This window comes from Sapajus apella, unplaced genomic scaffold (genome assembly GCF_009761245.1).
Source record: "Sapajus apella isolate SASKATOON/1434 unplaced genomic scaffold, GSC_monkey_1.0 scaffold146, whole genome shotgun sequence".
NCBI lineage: Eukaryota > Metazoa > Chordata > Mammalia > Primates > Cebidae > Sapajus > Sapajus apella.
Window position 1 is genome coordinate 943,199 of NW_022437086.1, and position 17,145 is coordinate 960,343.

At 43.6% G+C, this 17,145-nt stretch overlaps 1 protein-coding gene across 6 annotated transcripts in view; it reads right to left on the bottom strand.

The window, feature by feature from the left end:
• Window positions 1-12,189: 12,189 nt before the first annotated feature.
• ZNF713 (zinc finger protein 713) overlaps window positions 12,190-17,145 on the bottom strand; it is a 62,831-nt gene continuing 57,875 nt past the window's right edge. For all 6 annotated transcript variants that reach the window (XM_032264744.1, XM_032264748.1, XM_032264747.1 and 3 more), the window contains one exon: window positions 12,190-14,882. In XM_032264744.1, the coding sequence (XP_032120635.1) occupies window positions 13,858-14,882 (1,025 nt within the window). In that variant the 3' untranslated portion in view covers window positions 12,190-13,857. The remainder of the gene's footprint in view (window positions 14,883-17,145) is intronic.

The following is a 17,145-nucleotide window of genomic DNA, read 5'->3' on the forward strand; positions in this document are numbered from 1 at the left end:
TGTGATCAGCCTGACTCGGCCTCCCAAAGTGTTGAGGCACCATGCCTGGCCTGAGTCAAGTTTTACTCAGGTGTGATGGATTCAAAGTTTTATTCTGGCTAGGCCTGACTGACAAATGGGTGGTCAGGAGTACTCTATAGGGACTGGTCCACTGGGGGATTGAGTTGGTCCTTTGGTCTAAACTCATTTTAGAATGTGAGGAGGACCCAGCCTCCCCATTTAAAGTGATGGAGGATCACGCTAGTCAAAAACAGCAGCCTTGTAGAAGAAGCAAACTCAAGAGCAGAGGTTAAAATTTTATTTAAGATTTTTTTTTTTTTTTTTTGAGACGGAATTTTGCTCTTGTTACCCAGGCTGGAGTGCAATGGCATGATCTCGGCTCACTGCAACCTCCGCCTCCTGGGTTCAGGCAATTCTCCTGCCTCAGCCTCCTGAGTAGCTGGGATTACAGGCACGCGCCACCATGCCCAGCTAATTTTTTTTTTGTAGTTTTAGTAGAGACAGGGTTTCACCGTGTTGACCAGGATGGTCTCGATCTCTTTACCTCGTGATCCACCTGCCTCGGCCTCCCAAAGTGCTGGGATTACAGGCGTAAGCCACTGCGCCCGGCTATTTAAGATTTTAAATATTGCCATGACCAGTTTTGACCAGCCACAGTTGGTTTATGCTGGTTCTGACTGATCATGGCCAGTTCTGACAGGTGTAGGCCGGTTCTGACAGGTATAGGCCTGTCTCAACTGGACAAAATTGGTTTAGACCAACTATAACCACCCTTGACCAGCTTTGACTGGTTTTGACTGGATGCAAACAGTTCATGACAGTCTGGCTGGTCATGGCTTGTTCTGACGGGTTTGGACCAGTTTAAACCAGCTACCAGTTTAACCACAGCAGCGTTAGACTGCCCATTGCCACCAGTTTTGGCCACTTCCCTGTGGAATCTATATCCTCATGTAAGCTTTGTCAGTTTGTTTTTGAAAGTCTTCTTAACAAATTGGGGACATCATTAAGAGTAGAACCTGGTCATGCACAGTGGCTCACGCCTGTAATCAGCTCTTTGGGAGGCTGAGATGGGCAGGTCACCTGAGGTCAGGAGTTTGAGACCAGCCTGGACAACATGGTGGAAACCTCGTCTCTACTAAAAATACAAAAATTAGCCAGGGGTGGTGGCAGGTGCCTGTGATCCCAGCTACCGGAGAGGCTGAGGCAGGAGCATCATCTGAATCTGGGAGGTGGAGGTTGTGGTGAGCCAAGATGACACCACCGCACTGCAGCCCGGGTGACAGACTGAGACTGTCTCAAACAAAACCGACAACAACAACAAAAAGGAGTAGAACGTGAACACTGCCAACAAGAAACACCCAAAGTTCTTTGGAAAAGGGTCACAATGTAGATTAAAGGAGACTGTCTACCTTATCCTTTAGACCTTAGAATCCTTTTCACTCTCCATTGTACAATTTTGAGCAGCTGTTTTTACCAGTTTTAGTTGATCACAATGGTTATATGCCTGTTTTGACTGGTCATGTCTAGTTCTGAGAGGTTTAGACCAGTTACAACTGGCCAAAAAATGGTTGAGACTGGTTCTAACCACGTGCAAGTACTTTAGACCCACTGGAACTGGCCATAGCTGGTTTAGACTGGTTCTGACCAGTTGCAATTAGTTTATACCTGTTTCAACTGGACTCAAATGATTGAGACTGGCTTTGAGTGGGTACAACCTGTTTTGATGGACGACAATTGGGTTATATTGATTCTGACTGGTTTTGGCCAGTTCTGGGTAGTTTAAATTGGCCACAACTAGTTTACACTGATTTTAACTGGCTACAACCAGTTTGGACCAGCTATGACTGGCCTCGACTTGCTTGGATGGGTTTTGACTGGTCACAATTGGTTTCATCTGATTCTGACTGGTCATGCTTGGTTCTGACCAGCATAGGCATAGGCTGTTTTCAACTGTCAGCTGATTTAGACCAAGTATAGCTGGCCTTAACTAGTTCTTACTGGTTTCAACTAGCCAAAATCAGTTTTTGCTGGTGTTGACTGGTCATGGTTGGTCTCAATCAATTTTAACTGGCCACAACTGGTTTTGATGGGCTGTAACTGGCTTTGACCAGCTATAGTCAGATTTATTAGGCTCTGACTGGTCAGGCTGGGTTCTGACTGGCTTAGATTGGTTTCAACTGACCACAAGAGCATCTTTTCTACTAACTTCCTGTTTTCTTTTTTTTTTTTTTTTCTTCATTTTTTTCATCAGAGATTTGTCCTCTCTGGAATAACTAACTTCCTGTTTTCAAACAATTTCACTGATCTGCTTTTAATTTTTATTCTTCATTTCTTTATTCTTACTTTGGTTTTCATTTGTTGCTCTTTTCCTAATTTCCTAAGGTGAAAGCCTAGATTAATAATTTTAGCTCTTTGGCTGGGTGCATGGCTCATGCCTGTAATCCCAGCACTTTGGGAGGCTGAGACGGGCAGATCACCTGAAATTAAGAGTTCAAGACCAGCCTGTCCAACATGGTGAAACCTCATCTCTACTAAAAATACAAAAATTAGCCATGGTGGTGGCAGTGCGTGCCTGTAATCCCAGCTACTGGAGGGGGACTGAGGCAGGTGAATCATTTGAACTTGGTAGGTGGAGGTTGCAGTGAGCCCAGATCATACCACTGGACTCCAACCTCAGTGACACAGCGAGACTCCATCTCAAAAAAACAAACAAAAAACAAAAAAACAAAGAAAAATTAGCTGGGCATGCTGGCAGGCACCTGTAATCCCAGCTACCCTGGAGGCTGAGGCAAAGAACTGCTTGAGCTGGGAGATCGAGGTTACAGTGAGTTGAGATCACACTACTGCACTCTAGCCTGGGCAACACAGCAAGACTCTGTCTCAAAATAGTAATAATAATTTTTGGCTCTTTCCTTTTTCCTAATGAATGCAATCCTTTGCTTTTTTTTTTTTTTGACAGAGTTTTGCTTGCTCCCCGGGCTCAAGTGCAAAAATGGCACAATCTTGGCTCACTGCAACTTCTGCCTTTTGGGTTCAAGTGATTCTCCTGCCTCAACCTCCCAAGTAGCTGGGATTACAGACATGTACCACCATGCCCAGCTTATTTATGTATTTTTAGTAGAGATGGGGTTTCACCATGTTGACCAGATTGGTCTCAAACTCCTGGCCTTAAGTGATCTAATCACCCCGGCCTTCCAAAGTGCTGGATTTACAGGTGTGAGCCATGGTGCCTGGCCTAAAAGTGTCTTTTTTTTGTTTTTTAGGGTCTCACTCTGTCACCCAGGGTGGAGTGTAGTGATGTAATGGCGGCTTACTGCAACCTCCGCCTCCCAGGTTCAAGGGATTCTCCTGCCTCAGCCTCCAGAGTAGCTGGGACTACAGGTGCCTGGCACCATATCCAGCTACTTTTGTGTACAGACAGGATTTCACCATGTTGGCCAGGTTGGTCTTGAACTCCTGACCTCTTAATCCACCTGCCTCTGGGATTACAGGCATGAGCCACTGTGCCTGGTGGGTCCAGATTTACCTATACTTTCCCTGCCCCAGTCATTGGATCAGAAGTTTTTCAAAGGAAAAATTTCAGTGGGAGTTGTACTTACGAACAAAGCTCTGGGTGCTAGATGAGCGACTCGCTACTGGGATTTTCCTGCTTGTAGGCTATTTCAGCAGATGTAGCTATCCATATATTGAAACACACACACACACACACACACACACACACACACACCCCTACCTTCAAACACCAGTGGGTTTCTTCTTTTCCTTCATCAGTTCCATATTTTTCTCTCCTTTCTTCCACAGTTAGAACCCTGGCCTCTATTCCGGCAACATCAATGATTAATGCTAAATCCTACAGTATACACTAAATGCTTTTGGAATGGTAGTAACAATATCCCGACTAGAAACAAACTTTCTAAGTTATATGGAGGCTACTTTTTGTGGTTCTTTTTGTCCTCAGATCATGCAATGACAGCACTAGGTTAAACATTTCTGGATTCTTTTTTTCCTTCTGTGTGATTATATCAACATTCTATACAATTAGATTCATTTTTATCTGTTTGTATACAATTTTGTATTCAAGGATAGAAAAAACACTATCCTTTTAATCTTATTTTCTGAATGTGTAAATCATTAAAATGGTTTAAAAATTAAGGCCTGGCGTGATGGCTCACGCCTGTAATCCCAGCACTTTGGGAGGCCGAGGCATGCGGATCACCTGAAGCCAGGAGTTTGAAATCAGCCTGGGGCAACATGGTGAAACCCCATCTCTACTAAAAATACAAAAATTAGCTGAACATGGTGACACACACCTGTAATCCCAGCTACTTAGGAAGCTGAGGCAGGAGAATCGCTTGAACCTGGAAGACAGAAGTTGAAGTGAGTAGAGATGGCATCACTGCACTCCAGCCTGGGTAAGGGAGTGAGACTGTCAAAAAAAAAAAAAAAAAAAAAGATAAAGGAAAAAACCCTAAAACTTTAAAAAGATACATGCAGAGAAGTTTCATTCCCTTCCAAATCTTTTTGACCTTGTACTTGTTTCCCATTGGTAAGCAATGCAGTGGGGTGATTTTGGCTCACTGCAAACTCTGCCTCCCGGGTTCAAGTGATTCTTTTGCCTCAGTCTCCTGAGTAGCTGGGATCACAGGCGCTTGCCACCATGCCGGGCTAATTTTTGTATTTTTAGTAGAGACAGGGTTTCATCCTGTTGGCAGGCTGCTCTCGAACTCCTGACCTCAAGTGATCTGCCTGCCCTGACTTCCCAAACTGTTGGGATTACAGGCATGAGCCACGACACCTGGCCTGCAATAGTCTTTAGAGGCAATCCAATTTCTGTTTTTTCTTTCTTTTCTTTCTCCTTCCTTCCTCCTTTTCTCCCTCACTCCCTTTCTCCCTCTCTCCCTCTCTCTCCTTCCTTCTTTCCTTTCATTGTTTCTTTTTTTTTTTTCTCTCTCTGTCAACACGGTCTTGCTCTGTCGCCCAGGCTGGAGTGCAGTGGCATCATCATAGCTCACCACAGCCTTGAACACCTAGGCTCAGGCAATCCTCCCACCTCCCCCTCTCTAGGTGCTGGGACCACAGCATTTCTCACCATGCCTGGCTAAATTTTGAGATTTTTTTTTTTTTTTGTAGAGACGAGTGCCCACTATGTTGAGCAGGAACAAATTTAGGATAGGTTCAGAATATCTCTGAAAACAGAATGGCTTAAGAGGTGATAGGAATAGTGCAAAACGCAGCTAGGTGAATGGAGCTTCCACTGGCAACAATGCTTAATTGGAACTAGATGAGTGCATAAGAAGCCAAGTGTTCACAATGACACATGAGCAAAGTTAATATAATCAACTGTGTTAAAATGAAGTTGTAAAGGATTAATACAATACGGTAGCTATCTTTTTTTTTTTTTTTTTCCTTTTTTTGAGACAGAGTCTTGCTCTGTCAGCCTGGTCTTGAATTCCTGACCTCAGGTGATCCACTCACCTTAGCCTCCCAAAGTGTTGGGATTACAGGCATGAGCCATTGTGTGCAGCAATTTTTTTTTTTTTAAAGTCAGAGTCTAGCTCTGTTGCCCAGGCTGAAGTGCAGTGGTACAATCTCGGTTCACAGCAACTTGTGCCTCCTGGGTTCAAATGATTCTTGTGCCGTAGCCTCCCAAATAGCTGGGATTGCAGGTGTGTGCCACTACGCTTGGCTAATTTTTTCATTTGTAATAGAAACGGGGTTTTGCCATGTTGGCCAGGTTGGTCTCAAACTTCCGGCCTCAAATGGTCTGCCTGCCTCGGCCTCCCAAGGTGCTGGGATTACAGACTTGATCCACTGCGCTCAGCCTCATTCATTATTGACCTAAAAAATATATATTTTTTTCTTTCCAGGTATGGGTGTATGCACACAGACACATACACATATGTGTATACAGATTTGTTCCTGTTTCACCAGGAAATAATAAACACAGGGGTGTCAGGCAAGCCCAGTAATCTTGGAAAAAGTTGGAACCCAGTCAAAAGATAAGAACCGAATCATTACTTCAACAAAGTAGAAAGATGGTCTTATAGTTAATTGGCTGTAATGTTTACATACAACAATAACCAAGGAGAAGCAGGATTCAATAATGTTTCAAAATGATTAAGCAGCCAAATGTTCTACGATGAAAAACTGACTACAGAAACTGCATTCTTCATGAAGAAGGAGCTGGGTGCACTTTAATTACACAAATAAAGTATATAAAAACGTGGGAATAATGCTAGCGAAAAAGACGATCATGTCCTGTCATAAAAATGCTTTTGGGAAAGTTCAAGTCTCAAACATTTAAAGTCTATATAAAAGGTCTTAAAATGTCCCACAACGTAACAAGTGATATTTTGTAAAAGGAGACCAAGAAGAGTTATTTGGTCCATGTGAGGTCTTATGGATGACCTGACCAAGGATGAGGCATTGCTAATGCCTATGCTGCAATTTCGTTTGAGAGAGTATGATTATTTTGGGCCTGGTAAGATTACTGACACTTGAGGAAGGTATAAAAAGAGTACATGGTAGAATAACGTAAACCCAGCCCGCGCAGTGCGGCCCACGCGGTGGCTCACGCCTGTAATCCAAGCACTTTGGGAGGCTGAGGCCGGCAGATCACTTGAGGTTAAGGGTTCCAAACCAGCCTGGCTCACATGGTCAAACCCCATCTCTACTGAAAAAACAAAGATTAGCTTGGCATGGTGGTGCGTGCCTGTAGTCCCAGCTACTCAGGAGACTGAGGCACGAGAATGACTTGAATCTAGGAGGCAGAGGTTGCAGTGAGCAGAGACTATGCCATTGCACTCCAGCCTGGGCAATAGAGCGAGACTCTCTTAAAAAAAAAAAAAAAAAGAATAACATAAGCCTAGAAACGTGGAAAATTGAAATCCTGGGGAAGTGCTCAAATAAGAGCAAGAAAAAAATCAAATCCATGCAGTGAGCGTTTTTATAACTGCTTTTGGTATAATGATTGTGACATTCTGGGTATGTCTTTTCTGTTTTTTCAAGTGTTTAAACATTTAATGGAATCTGACAGTTTAGGTTTGTATGTAATGAAACACTAAGATCTATTTACATCTGAAGTTAATGTTTAAAAGGGTGGGCATATATAATTTTAGAAATTCTTTTTTTTTTTTTTTTTTTTTGGGACGGAGTTTCGCTCTTGTTACCCAGGCTGGAGTGCAATGGCGCGATCTCGGCTCACCGCAACCTCTGCCTCCTGGGTTCAGGCAATTCTCCTGCCTCAGCCTCCTGAGTAGCTGGGATTACAGGCACGCACCACCATGCCCAGCTAATTTTTTGTATTTTTAGTAGAGACAGGGTTTCACCATGTTGACCAGGATGGTCTCGATCTCTTGACCTCGTGATCCACCCGCCTCGGCCTCCCAAAGTGCTGGGATTACAGGCTTGAGCCACCGCGCCCGGCCCAATTTTAGAAATTCTTAATTTTTATTTATTGATTGCAAATGTCTGAATAAGTAGAGGAATGCTGACTGTTTAAAGAATGTCAGGCTGGGCACGGTGGCTCATGCCTGTAATCCCAGCACTTTGGGAGGCTGAGGTGGGCGGATCATGAGGTCAGGAGTTGGAGACCAGCCTGGCCAACACGGCAAAACCAGTCTCTACTAAAAACACAAAAATTAGCTGGGCATGGTGGCACCTGCCTGTAATATCAGCTACTTGGGAGGCTGAGGCAAGAGAATCACTTGAACCTGGGAGGTGGTGGTTGCAGTGAGCTGAGATCATGCCATTGCACTCCAGTCTGGGCAACAAGAGTGAAACTCCATCTCAGAGAACAAAATAAAAAAAGAGCATCAATTGGTTTCTTAAATAAATACACAGGGCTAGGTGTCGTACCTCATGCCTGTAATCTCAGCACTTTGGGAGGCTGAGGCAGGGGGATCACTTGGGCCTAAGAGTCTGATTCTAGCCTGGGGATCATAGTGAGACTCTCTTAAAAAAAAACACATTGAACATTAATCAAAATACAAATTCTAATGAGTATTTGTATTAGTCTCCATTCACACTGCTATATAGAAATACTCAAGATTGGGTAATTTATAAAGGAAAGAGGTTTAACTGACTCACAATTTCACATGGCTGGGGAGGCCTTAGGAAACTTACAATCATAGCAAAAGAGGAAACAGGCATGTCTTACATGGTGGCAGGCAAGAGAGAGTGTGAGTGAGTGAAGGGGGAGGAGTCCATTATAAAACCATCAGATCTCATGAGAACTCACTCATTATCACAAGAACAGCACAGGGGAAAATGCTCCCATGACTGAATCACCTCCCACTGGATTTCTCTCTTGACACATGGGAATTACAATTTGAGAGGAGATTTGGGTGGGGACACAAAGCCAAATCCTATCAGTATTTTCCTCCATGCTACCAAGTTCTTTGGACATAAGGAATCAATCAACAGGACAATCCTTTACTAACACTCTGAGCCTATGAGAAATCGTCACACAGATCTTGGTGTTAAGCAGCAATCTTTCCTTTTATTAAAGTTCATATATTGACCAAATATTTTCAGAGTGTTATAAAAGACTGTTCCAGGCACTGTTTGTATCTACTGGATTAGGAGTAAAATGACTGATGTTATAGTGACATTTCAGTCAGAGAAACCCTAAATAGTAAGCCACCTACAACTATGTGTAGCTTAAGTATCTCTTCTCATAGAAGAAGGACAATAACACCTGGTTGGATGGACTGAGGAAACTACTACTGTATATGTGAAAGGGTAATGTATTACTCTCCTAGATAGATAGAAACAAGTCACAACAAACAAGTATTGCACTGTGTATGCCTCTGGCTCCCGTACTCTGGGAATACCAATATTTTGATTTAATGAACATATTTAGGCTTCACTCCTTAACTCGGAACATTTTGAACAGAACGAAGGACAGCATGAGAATGAATGTGCACCAAGTTTAGTGTACAATTAATATAAACAGAATCATTTATGACCCTAAGGAACATATAATAAGATTCTAATGTACAGTTCCTACATATGAAGAATGGGTAAAAGTTCTTGGCCAACTGTGGTCAGGTTCAGTCCAGACACCTTTTTTTCTGGGATGTCCAAGTTCTGCTGATCGTCTTCTGAGAATTCTATCTTGCTCTTGTTTTTCACCTGTGCTGTGATACAGATACACTGCCTTGTACTAGAGGCTTTAGAACTCTTTGCAAAAATTTTTTTCCTGGTTGCAAAATTAAGCTTTGATCAAAGATTTTACTGAGTGTGATTAACTGTTACTTTTAAAAAGTACATACCTCTGTTCTCTGAGACCTCACCTTTGCTCACTCTCTCCCTTCCTGAAATCTCAGTGCCTGACACCCTGTCTCATTATGGCAAGTGAATGTTAAATGTGGCTTTTTTGGGCAAGGATGCTTCCAGAATTAATTTGCCCTGAAAATCCATCTCTACTGCACAGAAGTTTGAACAACTTACTATTACCAATCCTCCCTGACTACAGTAACTCAAGGTTTTATTAACTATTTCATACCTACTATTACATGGGATGAAAATGCTCTTTGAAAGTTTAATTTCTACAATGAAATTAGCTTTTTTGGGAGGGGTTAGTATTTTCTTTTTTTTTTTTTTTTTTTTTTTGAGACGGAGTTTCACTCTTGTTACCCAGACTGGAGTGCAATGGCGCGATCTCGGCTCACCGCAATCTCCGCCTCCTGGGTTCAGGCAATTCTCCTGCCTCAGCCTCCTGAGTAGCTGGGATTACAGGCACGCACCACCATGCCCAGCTAATTTTTTTGGTATTTTTAGTAGAGACGGGGTTTCACCATGTTGACCAGGATGGTCTCAATCTCTTGACCTCGTGATCCACCCGCCTCGGCCTCCCAAAGTGCTGGGATTACAGGCTTGAGCCACCACGCCCGGCCGGGGTTAGTATTTTCATTTTTTAAAGTCTTTAAATCATTTCAGCTTTGACTCAGGGTCTATAAAATCCAGTCCTTTCTCAGGGAGAAGAAGTCAGGGAACTCTTAAGCCAGGGTCAAGTTAGAATAAAGGTGAGAAAGCAAGAGGGCTACACTCCTAACTTAACCTTATGGTTTCTTCAGCCATGCCTGAGAAGACAGATGAAACCTGAAAACTGAGAAACTGAAGTGTCTCTATACTTGCAGCTATTCATGGTTTATGACGGTTTCCTTTTTTTTTTTTTCCCCGAGACGGAGTTTCACTCTTGTTACCCAGGCTGGAGTGCAATGGCGCGATCTCGGCTCACGGCAACCTCTGCCTCCTGGGTTCAGACAATTCTCCTGCCTCAACCTCCTGAGTAGCTGGGATTACAGGCACGCGCCACCATGCCCAGCTGATGTTTTGTATTTTTTTTTAGTAGAGACGGGGTTTCACTATGTTGACCAGGATGGTCTCGATCTCTTGACCTCGTGATCCACCCGCCTCGGCCTCCCAAAGTGCTGGGATTACAGGCTTGAGCCACCGCGCCCAGCCGACGGTTTCCATTTAGAATGCTTTCAACATCAAATGTGGGGCTGGGCACAGTGGCTCACACCTGTAATCTCAGCATTTTGGGAGGCTGAGGCAGGTGGAGTTTGAGGTTAGGAGTTTGACACCAGCCTGACCAACATAGTGAAACCCCAACTCTAGTAAAAACACAAAAATTAGCCAGGGGGTGGTGGTGCACACCTGTATTCCCAGCTACTCAGGAGGCTGAGAGAAGAGAATTGCTTGAACCTAGGAGGCAGAGGTTGCAGTGAGCCAAGAATGCGCCACTGCACTTCAGCCTGGGCGACAGAGCCTGATTCCATCTCAAACAAACAAACAAAAACATCAAATGTGACTTCGTCCAACAAGGCAGCAATCATAAAAATTAAATGAAATCACCTTAGTTTCTGATATATTACACTTTGGATATCTGTCTCTTCCAATCTCAGGTTGAAGTGTGATCCCCAGTGTTGGAGGTGGGGCCTGGTGGGAGGCGTTTGGGCCGTGGGGGCGGATCCATCATGAATGTCTTAGTGTCCTCCCTGTGTCACTGAATGAATTCTTGCTCTGGTAGTTCATGTGAGAGCTGAGGGTTTAGCAGCTGGCAACCTCCCCTGTCTCTCTCCTGCCACTCTCCTCCATGTAATATGCTGGCTCCCATTCACCTTCTGCCATAACTGGAAGTTTTCTAAGGCCATCCACAGAAGCAGACACCAGCACCATGCTTCCTGGACAGCCTGCAGGACTGTGAGACAAATAAAGCTTCTTTTCTTTATAAACTACCTGGTTTCAGGTATTCCCTTAGAGCAATGCAAACAAACTAATATGAATTCTTTTTGAAAAAAAGTGTTACAGATACATATTTCTTTTTCTTTTTTTTTTGAGATGGACACTCGTTCTATCATCCAGGCTGGAATGCAGTGGTGCAATCTCAGCTCACCACAACCTTTGTCTCCCAGGTTTAAGCAATTCTCCTGTCTCAGCCTCCCAAGTAGCTGGGATTACAGGTGCGTGCCACCACGCTCAGCTACTTTTTGTATTTTTAGTAGAGACAGGGTCTCACCATGTTGGCCAGGATGGTCTCAAACTCCTGACCTTAAGTAATCCACCTGCCTCGGCCTCCCAAAGTGCTGGATTACAGGCAAGAGCCACAGCACACGGCCCAGATATATATTTCAATAAATAAAATAAGCGATTAAGCCAATTAGACTACTTTTTTTTTTTTTTTGAAACAGAGTCTTGCTCTGTCACCAGGCCCCAGGCTGGAGTGCAGTGGCACCATCTCGGTTCACTGCAAACTCTGCCTCCTGGGTTCATGCAATTCTCCTGTCTCAGTCTCCCGAGTAGCTGAGACTACAGGTGTGTGCCGCCACGCCCAGCTAATTTTTGCATTTTTTAGTAGAGACGGGATTTCACCCTGTTGGCCAGGATGGTCTCGATCTCTTGACCTTGTGATCTGCCCGCCTCGGCCTTCCAAAGTGCTGGAATTACAGGCATGAGCCACTGCTCCCGGCCTAACTTCTTTAGGTGTTTACATAACTGAGCTCTCCCGATTCCCACTCCCAACATGGCGCCATGGCTCACCTGCAGCTACAGCTCCTCACTCCTGCATCTTCCACAGTGGTACGGGATGGCATGGGGATTCTTAACCTCTGTCATTATTTTACAAACACCCAAAACTTCTACTCTGCAAACACAGCAGAAATAATTTTAACTGAAAAAATCTAGGCTTGCCACAGGGAAATTTAAAATGAAAACAAAAGAGAAAGGCAGACTTCTCCGAATCAGTATTTCAAAGTTCCTCAATAGGACCCTCAAGTCTCCTTCAAGGCTTTTCTCAAAGTGATCCCAGGGTGCGCAGGAAGAAAACAACGCCAAGATTGCAAACAGAACCATCACAGCATATTGCCACAAACTACCACACTGTTACTCACACAACGGCTACAAGATTTTGGGTGGTACAACAATGAATATTTTTAATTTCAGAGTTATGTATCTATTTTGATGAAAAGTAGAATAATTAGCAGATAAAACTAGCATATAACTTATTAGTTTTATATGCTAAATAGTATTTCCTAGAAGGTTAAAAATCATGGATCCCTTTATAAAGAATATTAAGTAAATACTATATATGGTAAAAACTGTAAAGAAAGCATACAGATAACTGATATTAGTGAAATATTGCTCTTTTATGTTTATTTCAAGTTAACGTGACTGGCTGCACTAGAGAATTGCCTTTACTTTTAAATTTTATTTATTTATTTAGAGACAGAGTCTCAGTCTGCCGCCCAGGCTGGAGTGGAGTGATCCTGACACTCTGTAACCTTCCCTCCCAGGTTCCAACAATTCTCCTGCCTCAGCCTCCTCAGTAGCTGGGACTAAAGGCGTGTGGCACCACACCCGGCTAATTTTTGAATTTTTAGTAGAGATGGGGTTTCACCATGTTGGCCAGGCTGGTCTTGAACTCCTGACCTCAGGTCATTATCCACCTTGGCCTCCTAAAGTGCTGGGATTACAGGCGTGGGCAATCACATACAGCCAGCACTGCCTTTAATTAATAAAAATTTCTGATTTAAAAGTTTTACACCATAAAACTTACAGGTGAGTAATTACGGTAATTACAGGTTGTTGCCTACAGGATTTTTCTTTTCTTTTCTTTTCTTTTCTTTTTGAGACAGAGTCTTGCTCTGTTGCCCAGGCTGGAGTGCAGTGGCGTGATCTCAGCTCACTGCAACCTCCGCCTCCCATGTTCAAGCCATTCTCATGCCTCAGTCTCCAGAGTAGCTGGGATTGCAGGTGTGCAACACCATGCCTGGACAAGGATTTCTGATTTCTTTTAAAGTTTTATATCAGATTTGGAACATGCCTCCAAATATAATCTCATTTGTCAAATAAATTACTTTCCCTTTTATAATCCCTCCTGGGAATGTGATATGCTGCTAGTTTAAGGTTTAACTTAATTTGGTTTGAAATGCATTGAAAGTTTATGGCCAGGTGCAGTGGCTCATGCCTGTAATCCCAGCACTTTGGGAGGCTGAGGTGGGTAAATCACCTGAGGTTAGGAGTTCGAGACCAGCCTGGCCAACATGGTAAAACACTGTCTCTACTAAAAATACAAAAAATTATCCAGGCATGATGGCGTGTGCCTGTGGCCCCAGCTGCTCGGGAGGCTGAGGCAGGAGAATTGCTTGAATCCAGGAGGCGGAGGTTGCAGGGAGCCAAGATCATGACACTGCACTGCAGCCAGGGTAGAGTGAGACTCTGTCTCAAAAAAACAAAAGTTTATGTAGAAGCTTTCTCTCCACTATGAATAATTTGATATTGAATGGGATAAAAATGTCTGACCAAAAATTTCCCACATTTATATATTTACATGATTTCCCCCACCATGAGTTATGTGCTGCTAAGTGACGGACTGTGGCTTAAGGTTTGCTCACATTTATATTCACATAATTTCTCCCGAGTATGGATTTTCCTGTGTTGATTAAGGTGCGCGCTCTGGCTAAAGGCTTTCCCACATTCATTACATTTATAGGGTTTCTCTCCTGTATGAGTTCTTTCGTGTTGATTCAGATGTGTCCTCTGGCTGAAGGCTTTGCCACAGAAACGGCATTCATAAGGTTTCTCTCCAGTATGAAGTCTATGATGTTCAGTAAGGGACGTGATACGGCTAAAGGCTTTACCACATTGATTACATTTATAGGGCTTTTCTCCCGTATGAATCCTCAGATGCTGAGTGAAGGATGAATGCTGACGGAAGGCTTTCCCACATCCATTGCATATAAAGGGCTTTTCTCCCGTGTGAATTCTCTGATGTTGAATGAGATGTATCCTCTGGCTGAATCTTTTTTCACATTCATCACACTTATAGGGCTTCTCTCCTGTAAGCGCCATCTGAGGCTGGGAAAGAGACGAGTTGTGGCTGAAGGCCTTCCCATACTCCCTGGGTTTCTCTGCAGTACGAATGTGATCAGTAAGAAGAATGTGTTGATTGAAGATTTTTCCACACTCATTGTATTCATAGGGAGTCTCTCTTGCATAATTTCCCTGATAGTAAATCAAGTCTGAATTATGTTTGATGCTGTTTCCCTGTGGGTCAGAATTCAGGGGTATTTTAATGGAAGGAATTCTCTGATGCCTAAGGGTTGAGCTCAGATTACAGTTTTCTGCAAACATGTTACGCTCAAGGTTTCTCTGCTGTGTGATCTTTTTGTGGTTCAAAGTTATTTGTCCTAAATATCTCTGCTGGTCTTCTTGGTTAAACTCTGGATGGTAATCAAAATCCCAGAGTCCTCCTAGGATGGAGTACCAGAAGCTGTCTCCTGTGAGTCTCTCCATTATCATCTCCTGGGTTTGATGTTCATCAGAAATATTCTGGCTTGTGGTTGACTTTTTGATTTCGGGTCTGTTTTCTCCATCTAAAACAAATTCAAAACATACAAATACTTTCCAATATTCTCATGTTCTCCATGCTTTGAAAAAGAAGAGTAAAAGAAATTGTTGCACAGCAAATTACCAAATAAAACTGACAATAATGTGTACAAGGCGTACGTGGCATTGAGTTTTCCACCGTGGCCGCATCGCAAAGGGAAAGACTATGAAAAATCACAAGCAAGGAGCAGGGGGAGATTTTAAATATGTGCGGTAACCGTAGAAAGAAGAGGTCATCCAGGAGTATCTGTGGTTGACAGCGGATGGACAGGAGAATAAGATGTATCAGAGAAAAGTCTCTGTTCAGTAGTGGGAGACAGAGGAATGATTAATTAGAGAAAACAGGTCTGAGGCCAGGCCCTTATAAACCCTCATATACAGATGACTCAATCGTAATGCCAGCTACTTGTTCATTTAAAAAGTATTTCTTCCTATTTTTATCTTTTGTTTAAAATGATAATACTAATACTTGCTGATAGAAACATATTCAAATAATGTGAGAATGTGTAAACAAAGAATTCCACCCGCTAGAGAAAATCCTTGTAAATAATTCGGAGCCTATTTTGTCAGATTTTCCCTGTGCTCACACAGGTATATATAAATACCATATTTTGGACAAGCATGACTTATGGATTATGATTTTAAAATTTCATTTTAGTTTCCCACAACTTCTTTAACCTTTAGTAAGCGGAGGTATTCTTCCTGTGCTTCTAGATGAAGACCTGAACAGATTCTATGGCTTTCTCCTTAATTTTTTTTTTTTTTTTTTTTTTTTTGAGATGGAGTCTCGTTCTATCACCCAGACTGGAGTGCAGTGGCGTGATCCTGGCTCACCACAACCTCCACCTCTTGTGTTCAAGTGATTCTCCTGCCTCAGCCTCCTGAGTAGCTGGGATTACAGGCATGCGCCACCATGCCCAGCTAATTTTTGTATTTTTAGTAGAGATGGTGTTTCACCATGTTGGCCAGGCTGGTCTCGAACTCCTGACCTCAGGTGATCCAGCTGCCTCGGCCTTCCAAAGTGCTGGGATTACAGGTGTGAGCCACTGCACCCAGCCTCTTCTTATTTTTTGAGAAAGTATCTCAATCTGTCACCCAGGCTGGAGTGTAGTGGCACGATCATAGCTCCCTGCTGCCACCTCCCAGTCTGAAGTAATCTTCCCACTTTGGCTCCTCAACTAGCTCAGATTATAGATGTGTGCCACCATGCCTAACTGTTTGATTTTTTTTTTAGAGACAGGGTCTCACTATGTTTCCCAGGCTGGTCTGGAATTCCTGGGCTCAAGTGATTCTCCTGCCTTGGCTTCCCAAAGTGCTGGGATTACAGGTGTGAGCCACCATGCCCAGCCTCCACTTGATTCTTAGGTAACAGATCTTCCTACTCTTTCATTGTCACAAACATAGTATTTACTCAATAATTAAAATGCTCAGTCCTGGGTAACAGTCAAAACCCCTAAAGTAATTCCCTTCCCTTCCCCCGGGACGGTTACAGAAAGGGTCGTGTTCTTCCTTTCTCCCTGCTTGAGCTGCTCCCTCACTCTCCCTCTCCCCGAGGCTCTTCCTTTTACCTCCACTCTCTTGCTTCTTCCCTGCTTAACTGCTTCCCGGCTCACCCCTTCCCTTACTCAGTCCTGTAATTTATTTTTATTTTTACTTTCTTTGGAGACAGAGTCTTGCTCTGTGCCCAAGCAGGAGTGCAGTGGTGTGATCTCGGCTCACTGCAACCTCAGCCTTCTGGGTTCAAGTGATTCTCATGCCTCAGCTTCCTGGGTACTGGGACGACAGGCATGCACCAGCACACCTGGGTAATTTTTTGTAGTTTTAGTAGAGACAGGGTTTTGCCATGTTGGTCAGGCTGCTCAAACTCCTGAGCTTAGGCAACCCACCCACCTTGGCCTCCCCAAATGCTGGGATTACAGGCATGAGCCACCGCACCCAGCCCTCTCACTATAGTTTAGTTTCTATCATACAAGAGTTAGGGATTAGGGACTGTGTGGAGGGAGGAGAGATTAAGAGAAAGGACTGTTTGTGTGGTTGAGTGGCTTCACATTCTTAGCTTGGCAAATAGTTAAACTGGACTCATTTTGGGAACTTTTACTACTTCTGGGAGGTTCTTGCTCCCCCCGTTGTGGTTTCCATGAGCTGGACAGATATGTCTCTACTTTGGGCATGCATCATATTTGACAAGCTCCGGGACCACGCTGGCTGACCCACAGGAAGCCCTTATGACACCTTGCCCAACGAAGCTGG